Genomic DNA, 12,759 nt, shown 5'->3' with positions numbered 1-12,759 from the left:
TACAGCACTCTCCTTAGCCATGGGAGCATTTTTCTGCCACCTCAAGCAAATGATTTGGGGAAGATTCACACATGTTTGTACCTAGTTAATTCCTCTCCTGCTTCTTCACTCTCTCACTTCTAACTTTTGGGCTGCAGAATGAACCGTGCTCCCACTGCTGGCTATGAATCCGATGTTGGGAGCAAGACCACTCACCACTTCGTTTACCCGGAGAGCTACAAAGAGCTGGCAGAAAACGTGAGCATGATCCTGATCCCATTCAAAACCCTGGACCTGCGCTGGGTTGTCACCGCTCTCACCACAGGCACCATCAACTTGTGAGTAAGGGCAGGCTGAAAGGGTGGGAGCTCCCACACCTCATGTTGCTGTACGAGATAAAAGCCTACACTGGGCAAATCCTGGCTTCTGATAAGGCCTAAGGGAGCTTTACAGACCCCCTTAGGTCAGAGTTCAGTCCTGAACACTTGCTTTCTAGGAAAAGCTTAATGTTACGGTGCAGTCTCTGATGTGAAGAACCAGACCCAGCTCTTCACAGCCCCACACAGAGGTCTCAGAGAAATGAAAAGGGGAGTTTTTGCTGTTGGAGGCAGCCAGTTTGAGCAGTGGCTTCCTGGGCTTTGGGGTTCAGCACCTCATTTTGAGCTTCTGCTCATTCTTCCTCCTCTCCGGTCCCTCGTGAGTATAGTGAGTGCAGCCAGCATGCCCATACCCAGACGTACCCATCAGAAAGCTATCTGCAGAATCCGGTGTTTGGTGGGTTATTCATTTAGTGGTGGTTCTAGACACCTGGATTATCCCACCTGAGATACTTGGGTGGCCAAGTGGTCCTCCAAAGTACATTATCCCACTTGCAGAAGAGGACAAGGAGGCAGAGAAGTATGTGCAGGTTGCTCACGCAAGGCAGTGAGAGCAGAAGCAGACTGCAGCACTTAGTGCCCCATCCACAGCATCCTTCCCTGGACAGGTCGGTCAGGAGTTCGGTCTGTCTTTCCTGGTGGAACACGATTGAGCGCCGTGCAGAAGAGACACTGTTGTTTTGTGTGTCATCTGTGTGCCTTAGCCTTAAATTCACGTGTTCTACCTGGCAATAATGTGCCACGCTGGTATTTATTCTCCATTTCTTCTTTATGAGTGCTTTCAGAAGTAAATGTCCTGCTTAATACATTTATGGCAGCGCTAGAATTAGAAATGTGAACAAAATGAATGTTTCTTCTGGACACCTGCTAGTAGATTCTCTCAATTCCTGTAAGCTGGTTTTTCCTAACACAGAGAATGAAATACGTGACATTTGTACTGTGTGTAAGGTTATCTGCTGGATGTAAAACCACAACCTTGTGAGATTTCTTGGTGACACCCTGCTACACATAGACAACAAGAGCATATCAGTTTACTCCAGAGAGAAGTATTTCAAGATATTTCAACTTTTTTCCCAATTTCAGAGTCTCACAAGATTAAAAAATTGGAAAAGTATGTCCCTGTTGACTGGGCATAAGACCCACTTTGCATTTTTAAGGAAAACTTTTTGATGGGACAAAAAATGGAGTTTTATTTCTTCTTTTCTTTTCCTTTTCTCTCTTTGAAAATGCATTTTAGATTCTTTTCACTCCTTATTAAGATTCTCTTAACTTTTAATAAATCTGGTTTAGTCTCTTTTTACGTTTTTTTGCCACCAGCACTTAGTATATACAGTCATAAGTTGTCTTGAAAAAAAATCCATCTTCAGGACACACTCGTAATTTGGAAAAATCAGCCCACTTCTTAGAAAATTGGATAAAATATATCACCTTTTTTGCAAGGCTTAGTTTTTTTTCTTTTAGAAACTCTATTGATAAAAAAGGTTGAGAACGTCTGCCCTTAAGCCTGGATCCAAATCCTATCAGAAGCAATGGAAAGATCCCAGTTGCCTTCAACAGCCTTTGAATGAAGCCCCTTGCTGCATCTTTGTCATATCTGTGCCTGCACTGGGAAGAGGAGCCCACAGAGGGCCAGTTGCTGCCATCATCACCTATCCGTGTTTCCATCACTGTCACTGCTCTGTGCCCAGATTGCAAAGCTGTTCACTATTTTTTTGTCGAGTATTTACCTTCAGAAGTGGCAGCAAGTAGGTTGCAGTGGTAAAGTTGAGTGAGCCCTTAGCCTATCAGGAAGATATAACTGCTTGACTACAAGGCAGTCACAGCACATGAAAGGAAAAACATCTTTGCTTAATAAATTACAGGATACATTATGTCTTTATAATCAGATTGTATACATGGGCTTGGTAAGTGTCTGGTATAAATTAGTGTGTGAGTAACCACATGGAAGAAAAATCATAATAATATTTTAAGATTTTTGCCATACTCAAAATGGGGAAATTGCATAATTAATAAGCTGGTACATGATGGAATAATAAAACCAGAAATTTGTAAGCACACAAATCATAACAATATATGTAACATAATTTTAGGCTAGCAGAATAAACCTATGAGCACGCATGAAACACACAATGTCAGATACAGTGTATAAAGAAATTGTTGACTGTACATTTGTTAGGGGAGAAGGCATGAAATAAAAGTAAAACCCATCTGAAGTGCGGTATTTTACAAGAGAAGAAATACTCACCTCCTTACCCCAACCTGCATGGCCGTCGTGCCTTGAGCACAGGCTGCATAGTATCAACTGAGGTTAGGTTAACAACCTAAGTGCACTCATAGTTAAAAAGATAAGCATCCTGTATTGATTAGACTTTTACACAATGTTTAATTTTCTGTATCCCATTCAAATGAAGTAATAATTTCCTAAGACTCAAAACCTGTGAATTAATCATATTCTCCTCCCAGTAGTATTATAATTCAAGCAATTTTTACAGCTCAAAACAAAAGCCAAACTGCAGATGGCCTTAATATTAGATTGAATTGATAGCTGAATGATTCTCTCAGACATGTCCCATTTGACTGATGGATGTCCCATTCCGAAGTTGCTCACTAAGACTGAGTATTCTCCCAGAAAAGACGAAGAAAAGCCTTCTGGGACAGAAAACCTTCAGGCCATCATCAGTTATATATTTAGCCTAGTTGCCTTAACTTGCCTTTTGCAAGTCTTTTAGGAATCTCCATAGTGAAAAAAAGCTCCATGTATCTCTGCTTTGTTTGGTAAAGAGCAATTTTTGTATTCTTTAAAATGTTCCATATCTTCCACTTGGGTCAAGGGTACAGTAAATGTCCTGTACAAGGTGGCCAGTAATGATGGCAGGCTTCACTAGAGCCCTGCAAAGTGGCTCATAGAAGATGTCTTCCAAATTATATGTATTCAACCTGTAGCCACCTTCATCACAGGCTTCATTCTTTGTTCAGTTCCTGTGTAGTATTTACTGGGTTACTGACGCCCTGACTGCTATGCAGCCCAGGTTTTATATGATCATAATGGCATAGGTCTCCATTCATTCTTAATCAGTGTGCTAATACTTTCTGTGCGGGTGTATGAAATTCTGCAGCCAAGTGACAGCAGGACTTGGGTACTGCTTCTGAAAAAATGAAATATCCCATGACTAAAATGCCTAATGTGTCACCTGACAAGAGCTACAGTAGCCTCCTGGCTGGAGCAGAGCTGTCTGCAAATACTGTCTTGAACACTGCATACCGTTCCCTTTGGTCTTCTACTGTACCTAGCTAGATGCCCATAAAGTATGTCCCCCTTGCTTCCTCCACATCACCTTTTTAGAAAAGATTGGCTGTTTATCTATATAATAGTGAGATTTAACCAGCAAAGAAGCCCTTTTGTTTTCATAACCACAAAAACGACGTGGGATCACCAAGCCTACTTCTACTGACTTCGCTAATCAAGGTCAGGTGTGGGAAGCAGATGGAAGGGCAGATTTGCTGAGAGCAGATTAAGAAATCTGCATGGTTGTCCCTTTCCCTGTGTCTTGTGCCTCATCTCGGGAGGGCTGGCATCCATCCATCACCTATCCCACTGCATCCAGCCCAGAGCAGGGATTGCAGCGCAGGGATGCCCAGAAGTACTTAAGGAGATGAAGACGTTGCCAGGTCACCACTGGTTCAGGGAGGCTTAGACTAATGTTTCAAAGTGGTGATGGTCCATAGTTCAAAGAGAAATAAAACCGTAATGACAGGAACCTTGTCATTACCAAAAATCAAGTGGAAACCTTTTAGATTGAACTAATGGAAGGCTTTTGTGATTTACCACAACCCATCTAAAAAGCATGCAAGGTATATTTTGGGATATACTCCAATTACAAAGCTAGGTCACCAGAATTTTTTCACTTGAAACAAAATCAGGGAGTTGTGTTTTTTTTTTTAACAGCACTCATGATAAGCTGTGCAATGCCAGCATGCACTATGCATGAGATATGGGGAAGAAAAGATTTTTTTGTTTTCAAGACATGACTCGTGATTTCAACCCAGTCATAAGGTATGACTTGGAAGTTTTATGCTGGGAACTGCAGGAAGCCTTCAGCATCCCCCTGGGGAGGAGGGAAATAGCTTGCTGGTGAGGGGCTGTGTTCTGGGAATGCCTGACTTGCACATAACCACAGAAATTATGAACTCTGCTACCACCTACATTGAAAATAATGCAGTAGCTATAAGTATTAGGAGGGGAAAAGTCTCCCCCTGGTGGGAAAAGGTTTTTCTGCCATGAAATTACATGCAAAGCCCTGTCATCAGAGTGCAACAGTCATGATCCAAGAATTAGAAGTCATGGGCTCCACTTAATATTGGCTCTACAGTATATTGTTAAATAAATGTTTGGTGTCCTACTGTCAATAATTAACTTGAAAATTTGAAATTGTAATGGCTTCCTATAAACTTGCTTCAGTGACAGCTCAGTTCTTTTCATGCTGTATCAATTAATTGCAGCCTCATTTTCCAACAACTTCTTGAATTTATTACTTTCAAATATTTTGAATTTATTACTGTACATGAAGAATATTCTTTTTTTTCTTTGGAAATATCTAAAAAGATTAATTATATTGAGCTTTTATTAATCTTGGCATTGTTGTTTTTTTTTTCTTTTAACAGCACATATGTTCCAGTTCCACGGAAAATCAAAGTCAAAAAAGAGAAGGTGAGCAATGCTGGTTTGTGAATTTGTTCTTCTAATCCACTTGTAGGTCTTTTGTCTCTTGGGGCAAACTGCAAGAATCCCAAGGAACCTCTTGACGTTCATAAAAACTGCAGCCAAAATGCACACACTTTACAAGCCTCAGCTAAGCTAAAGGTTTAGTTCCTGTGTGCCATTCAGGCCATAGATCAACCACTAAGTAGCTGAGGTTGGAAAGAAACTGCTTTTGTGACTATGCCATTGCATTACCACTGTTCTGAAGGTTTCATTGCTTCCTCTGGTCCTGCTCAGGGAGATTTAAGGTGCACTGTTGGCCAACAGTGATGACCCTTCACAGCAGTTGCTCTGTTCCCACCCGTTGCAGTCATTTGACACTTTGAGCTGTGGAGACCCTTTGAAGTTTTTTTAAAACAATTTGACTATTGGAACTCCAAGGATGTTCCTCACTCCTAGGTCTGTTCCTTGTCATAAGGAGCTAAGTGAACTCTGAACAAAGATGTGTGTTTTCAAGACAGTGGAGAATTCATGATGCGAGCAACGGCTCTTGGGGAAGGCTCTTAGCCCACACCTGTAATAATAAATACCTGCACCCAATTAAACAAGCTTGGAGACGGGGCTCAGGCCAAGTCTGTGCTGGTTTTGTCCCAGGTGTATTAATACTGTCCCAGGCAATGTTGAAGCAAGGTTTGCAGCATAGCACAGACCAGGGAATATTCCCTGGTTTACACTGGGACAGAACTGAGCAACGTGGACATGATCTGTGCCATGCCACTTCCCTCAAGGCTAACAAAACCTCTCACCCATTTTGTTTCATAGTGTGGATGTGTAGAAGGCAATCAGTCAGGGGACCTCACTTCTCTGAGAAGGTCAAAGAAAGATGGACAAACCTGGTGCCCACCATACAGCAGTCGGAAGAGAGCCCATCCCATGCATACTGACTCATTGCCCAAGAATGCTGTGGTTTAATAGATGTGCCCTATGGCTGGAGGCAGGCTTTCCCATGCAGCAGGGTGGTCATTCCTGTGTCTCACCTTTAGCCACCATGCAAAGACTTTTTTTGTTGTAGCTGTATGCTTTGGGGATGTAACCAAGGCAGGCTATGGACAGGAAAAATGTTTCTTCTTCCACAGACCTTCCAGCAAAACAAAAATCTCATTCTCTCGGCCTTTCAAGAGGCTGATTTTCAAAGGAGCTCAGGCTCGGGGTAAAGTTTGATATTATCCCCAGAGCTTTAAAATTACAAATTAAAGCACATGTCCTTCATTCAGGAGGCCTGCTTTTGCCAAAGGCTTCAGATGAGACCTTTAACCAGTATCAGTTTATATCCCTGTGCTTCCAACCATGGACCTCTAGGGGGTATTAAATAATCACTTAGCTCATCCCTACCTGTTGTGGGGAACACAATAACCGCTGAAAAACCCTCATGAGATGCACTATGGCAGGTTGTTAAACTCATGTCACAGTTGAGTAGCACCAGCCCAGGGTACGACTGGTGACATGCAGCAGCTTCCCGAGCAGGGAGATGAGAAGTTTGTATTTCTTATCACACCATGCAATGCAAAACACCCTGTGAGAAGTGATTACACGCAGATACAATATCAGCAATTAACCTCTGACTTCATAAAAGGAAAAGCCCTGCAGCTAACCAGATAGCACTGAAACACTGTCACTCTAATTACAAACGCAGCATGGAGGGAAAAGCCTCTCTTTGCCACATTCAGGGAAGGGGGTTGAAACCAAGGGCTCCCACCAGTCCTTGGATTTACTGTACACTCAGGTCTGATCTTAAGTAAGTGCTCTGTCTTCATTAGATGGCCTCATAATTTCCCCAGGAGATAACCAAGTGCGATTTATCTTTTGTAAAAAAAAAAAAAGGCATAGAAAAATAGCATGTTTGGGAAACAAGAGAAATGCAGCTGATACAACCTGATAGGCTTCATGATAGTTTACACCTGACCCCTGGTTTCCTTAGACCTGTACCTATAGACATACCAAGACATGGTTGGCATATTGTTCAGAATATACAGTTGCTTCTACATTCCCACCCAAATTGCAGTTGGACTCGATGATGTTAAGGGTCTTTTCAAACCTAAATGATTCCATGATTCTATGAAATTGGGCATGGCATCTTACGCTTGCCTTGCTCACGCCTCCAACTCCCCAGAGCTCATCTGCATTAGAGCAGGGTGCTGCAGGGACAGTTGAATGCCTGATTTTCTTCTCACTTGTGCCTTTTCATACCCATTGGTTTCAGTAAGAAGCACTCAAGATTTACATTAGTGTAAGCAGGTGAGGTATCAAGACCAAGGAAGGAATATTCTTGTGTAATTGTCCATGGGAAATATTCTTCAATGCATTTAACTATAGGACTGTATTTTTTCCTTTCACATGCCCTCAGGGAATAACTATTATTCCTTTGTCCCCTACTCCCCTACCCCAGTGTCCTTTAGGGATGACATGCTACCATTGTTTTTTTCCTAGGGTATTTTATTAATGAGTCTTTCTCTCCAATTTTGCCTAGATCCTGGTTTATAATCCAGCTTTTATGAAATACGTCTATGAAAACTGGCTCCAGCATCATGGGAGATACCCCTCCACAGGCCTTCTGTCTTTGATATTTGCACTCCATGTATGCGATGAGGTAAAGTCTGGCTATGCTTGGATATAGGGATAAAAAATCAGGACATTCCATACTGAAGTGCCAGGAACATGCCCCGGCCACTCACTCAGCTTTTATTTCCCCCTCTCCATCTTCTCTGCCATTTGCTTCTTCAGACAGATGCAGAGTCCTCAGCATCAGTCCTCAGAGACCAGGTCAGCTCTACAAAATCCTGCAAGCATGGGTTTGTCAGCATGGGGGTTAAAAATCACTATGCTGGAAAAATCCCTGGCCTGGATACAGTTCTGCTGATGAAAGAGAGCTTTTGTCACCTAGGCCTGTGTTGCTTGGAGAGGTGATGGAAATATTCCTAATTATGCTGGCAGAAACTGTACCATAGTCAAGGCAGAAGAGGAGGGGTGGCTTGGGTGGAATCTGTTTTCTGGTAAGCAGGTAATGCACAAGGCTCTGACATTACCAAAAATAGCTTAAAACCAGCTAGTATTTGGGTGGGTCCAGGTGTGGGTGGGTTAGGGTGCTTGTTTTGTGGGCTATGACCCACTCAAACCCAGCCATATCGCCACTCTCAGTTTAAATAAATCAACTGTGATGGTTGGACTTTTACCACCAGAGGAGACAGGCATAGCCATCGATGAATGAGCCTTTGGGAGAGGAAAGGCCATAGGTGCATACACACACAAAGAACATAATGTCCACCTGCCTCTGAAGTGACTGCAAATGTCGTACAATTAAGCACATAAGTGGGGGTCGACATGGGTCATCATTTGGAAGACTAGGAGCAAAACCTAAATTTTCCCACTCTTTGTGGCCTTAACCAGCTAAAGAGGAGATTCACTTCCCAAGCCTCTGACCTCCTGAGGTCAAACATCAAGCTTAGGGGACAGGAATGTGTTTTTCATATCTCTAAACAAGAATTCATGGATAGAAATTTCTTTTTCTGTCTGAGTTCAGGTACAGTAGTGGTCTCAGCATAGCTTAAGATGTAACGTCCCTTGAGTAGGCCTTGGTCATTCTTCTGTGGTTGCATCATCTCCTGCAGCAGAATAGCTTGGCCTACCGCTGAGGTCTCCGGGTGCTGCTGCCTGTAGATAAACTGAGAATCAAGAGAGTTTCTTCAACATTTCAGATGAAGACCAGTTGCTTTCCAGGCCATGAGACTAGTTCTCTCTTACATCCTAGGTGAACGTGTACGGCTTTGGAGCAGACAGCAGAGGACACTGGCATCACTACTGGGAAAACAACGCTTCAGCTGGGGCTTTCCGGAAGACAGGTGTCCATGACGGGGATTTTGAGTTCAATGTAACTTTGACTCTTGCCTCCATGGAAAAAATAAATTTTTTCAAGGGCAGATGACCCTGGCCACGGGGAGAAGTGGGGGCTGCAGTTTCCAACATGCAGCAGAACCAAGCTCAGTGAAGATGATCTGGGCACCAGCCAGGTTTCAATGCGTGTATCTGCGGTGGATTCGGAGCGTCTCACCGCAGGGAGCTCGGCCGAGGACCGGCTTCCCCGCTGCACGTGATTTCCTATCTACGGATAGCTGGAAACTACCAATCAGTTGTGGGAATAAATGAATCTCTGCTTAGGCTCTGCGGCTCAATTCTTGAATTACTGATGAAAGATCTGCCTGTTGCAATTAGGGGAAACATGGGCACAGGAACTGCTGTTTGTGTGTCCGTTCTTTCCTCCAGTAAGGCGGGAGATCCTTGAAGAAGAGTGAAAACAACTTCTGGGACTCGAGACCCACTAGGGCAGCTGTGAACATCATAGTAAGGATTACCTCAAAGAAATGAATTCACTTCTGCTGTTGATCTTCTTTTTGAACTGTCTCTTCTGTTTCCTCTATTACTTCTGGTTTTGTGCTGTGTTAAGCAAAAACATGATGAAGTTGCCTGGAGTAGTAAATATCTCAGCCATTGCCTCATTCTGCATTGATAGTGTCTAGAAAATATGGATCAAATCATCCCTGATCATATATTATTTAATATTGCTTCCTATACAGCCATAATGAGAGAGAAAACAATACTGAAAACTCCAGCAAAAAACTGGCCTTTTTAGCCACTCGTTTGTTTGTCTTGTTTGGTTATATAGAATTTTTCTTTCTTTCTTTTTTTTTTTTTTTTTTTTGGTGGAAAATACTCTGGAATGCTCATTTTTATTTAATCAGTTTAAGGTTGGAAAGTGGACTTTTTCCTTTCAGTCGTTTATATGTGCCTTTATAATTGTGCAACAGATGTGATTTTTTTTTTAAGATGACAAACCCTAAATTAAACTTTTTTATAAAAGGGGGAAAAATTACCAAAGTTTAGCCTCCATGTGGTATACTTTTGTAGTCAAAAACAATAATAACAGCTCCTATATTGTATTTGAGCAAACACAAACAAGACTAATTTTTAAAGGTAGGTTTTACCTTTTTTTATGGGAAAATATTCAAAAGTTCCAAGGAAACTTTTCTTCTTATTTTTTTACAAATTGTATCTCTTTACAAGGTCTCTATCTGAAATAGAAGAAATGTCATGGGTTGGGATACCAGCTAGTAATACAATGGGAATCTTTTGTTCTGTAGCACTGTAGCAGCATCTACAAGGACATTATCTACGCAAGCTGATCCTACAGTGTAAGCCAGACTTCAAAATTATGTGCATCTCTGGAGGAATGAGTGTATTAATGTCAGTACCTTGAGGCAGTGAGAGGAGGGAAGTGACAGTGGAGATTTTATATCCACAGATTTTTGCTGGAATCAATGCATTTAATCCTCAAGGACAGATAAAGTATGAATCCAAGAACAAAGTTTAGGTAGTGAAGAATGGAGAACAGTGATTTTTTTCTTCCTGATATCATGAAAACAGGATTCATGGATTATTGACCCATTTTCAGCTCTGGTGAAGCCAATGGAGTTCGTGCCACAGACTTCAAGGGACTTTAGATCAGGCTTGGAAAAAAATGGCATATTTCCTTTTTAGTGTATTATGATGGTTGGGGTTTGTGGCAATTTAGAAATCATCATATAAATGACTTGTCTTTCATGCACCAGTTGTGGCAGCATGCCCAAGCAGGTAAGTATTTGAGCTCAGTGAAAGCCCAGCCCTTCGACAAGTGACGTGCTTCAGTCCAAGATTTATCTATCCCCTTGTCTTTCCGTGCCAGTCGTTAACAGTGAGCTCCCCTCCAAGGCAGCAGTTCACAGCACGATGGCACGGTCAGCTGGAATATCCCGATTTTGGGCCACAGCACCACTCACCAACATGAACTGCTTTACCCATGTGTGTGTTACTGGACTCGCAGCATACAAAGAGCCGAGGATGCCAAACGTCTGTGCAGGAAACTGAGCTCCCTTTGCTGTACACACGTGACCCTTCAGTTCAGCAATATGGAAAGGGCAGGATTTTCAAATCCTCGTGCTGAGATCTTTTCACGATCCTCATGTCGAGAAGCCCTTTCCCAGCATGGTGGCCAGCAGAACTCACCTGCATGTCAATGGGCTTACTGTCTACTACATGTCCTTTGTAAAAGAATGAAACATTTCTACCTGAACCATGTTTGTTTGTTTGTTTTAAGCATTCCCACTGTTTAAACTATTGTTAATCCATGTGCTTCTGGTGAGATGTCACAGTAATACAAGCAAAGGAACTTTAAGAGGAAAAAGACTCCATGGAAGACCCCAATGGTATCTTCACGCTGTGGCTGGATTTTGGAGATACATTTTTCATCATGAGCTTCAAATGTTTTATTTTTATTTCTCATGGACAGATGTCAGTAATTCAGAAACATTTCATTGCTGTTTCAGTCATTTTTAGAAAGACTTGGAAGAAAACTCCTAGTGGTTTGGTACCCAAATCCCATTGATTTTTTTTTTCTCACACGTGGCAGCTTGGGAGCAAAGAAAGTGGTAAAAAAAATCAGCTATCTTTTAGCCTCTGTTGTTCTGGAAGTTTTTTTGCTGTCCAAATTAAATTCCCAATTTTCCCCTGAATAATCTGCCTCTGACAGCACATACAAAACATTGTGGCTCATACTATTGTGGATAGATTTGGTGTCTTCATCATGGAACAAGCTGCAATTCCCATTTAATCTTTTTGCCGACAGCAAGCACTAACTGTGTATCACTGCTGTCTATTTTTCAGAGTGTGAGGAGAGCAGAGAGTGAACCTTTCCAGCTGTAGGTTGAGGCATAGTCTGTGCCATCACATTTCCATTCCAGAGGAACTTTTTCTTGAGTCCTTCAGGCAACTGACTGTTGTTTCAGAACTTCGTCTCAGTTTCTCCACAATTTTGCTGCTCTTTCAAATGCCTTCAGAATAAGGAGATACCAACAGATGACGCTGAGGGAAGAATTAATTCCCACTGCCAATGTTGAAGACTGTCCTGTTTCCTGCTAGAAACTTTCTGGGTTTATTTTGTTTAAAAGGACAAAGGAAAACATTTAGCAACATGTTAAGGCTTCAAACTCTTGGACTGTATTTGCCACCACTGCAAATTCTCTGAAGCACTCCTTGAGTGTGTTATGTTTTTTTACCAAAGCCAAATCTCTTGAGCACTTTTTTTTCTCCCATGACCAGATTTTCTTCCTATTTTTCTTTGACTACATGATTGATTATGTTTGGGGGTTTTTTTCCCTGATGGTGGGGAGTCTCACTCAATCATTCTTTGACATATTATTTATTTAATTTTTCAGTATGATATGAATCAAAATAAATTTTTTATTGTAATCAAATCAAAGGTGTTTCTCTCTGTGCACACTTCTTCTTCCCACAATATTTCCATTAACTCCTAGAACCTCCTCTGTCACATAACAGTGTAATGAAGCCTTATTCCACTTCCCTCCCACCCATCCCTTGGGTGACATCAGCATGTTTCAGGTTGCTGGAAAGCTTGTGGTCATGGGCATCACACTGCCCAGCTTATGGCAGCTCTAGGCCTCTCTGGAGAAAAAAAAATAAACTTTGTATGCCTGTGGTCTCCTGATGGATCTATGCTTTATTTAGGTGATATATAAAGGAAATTAAGGCAGACTCAGAAACCAGTGGCTTGAGAAGAGGTTCAACTCACCTGTTCTTTGGGACTGACAGACCTGGCTT

At 42.0% G+C, this 12,759-nt stretch overlaps 1 protein-coding gene across 7 annotated transcripts in view; it reads left to right on the top strand.

The window, feature by feature from the left end:
* Positions 1 to 12,348, top strand: part of ST3GAL1 (ST3 beta-galactoside alpha-2,3-sialyltransferase 1) — a 79,253-nt gene extending 66,905 nt beyond the window's left edge. For 5 of the 7 annotated variants that reach the window (XM_049821894.1, XM_049821904.1, XM_049821884.1 and 2 more), the window contains 4 exons: positions 138 to 317; positions 5,019 to 5,064; positions 7,583 to 7,702; positions 7,837 to 8,823. In XM_049821894.1, the coding sequence (XP_049677851.1) occupies positions 138 to 317; positions 5,019 to 5,064; positions 7,583 to 7,702; positions 7,837 to 8,019 (529 nt within the window). In that variant the 3' untranslated portion in view covers positions 8,020 to 8,823. Of the gene's footprint in view, positions 1 to 137; positions 318 to 5,018; positions 5,065 to 7,582; positions 7,703 to 7,836; positions 8,824 to 8,860 lie in introns of those variants that run through there. The other 2 variants (XR_007508711.1, XM_049821935.1) reach the window with 2 other exon arrangements.
* Positions 12,349 to 12,759: the final 411 nt, after the last annotated feature.

The sequence above is a fragment of the Accipiter gentilis genome, chromosome 2, assembly GCF_929443795.1.
Source record: "Accipiter gentilis chromosome 2, bAccGen1.1, whole genome shotgun sequence".
NCBI classification, from domain to species: Eukaryota; Metazoa; Chordata; class Aves; order Accipitriformes; family Accipitridae; genus Astur; species Astur gentilis.
Note: the sequence above shows the minus strand (reverse complement) of the source record. Positions and strands in the feature narration are given on the sequence as shown.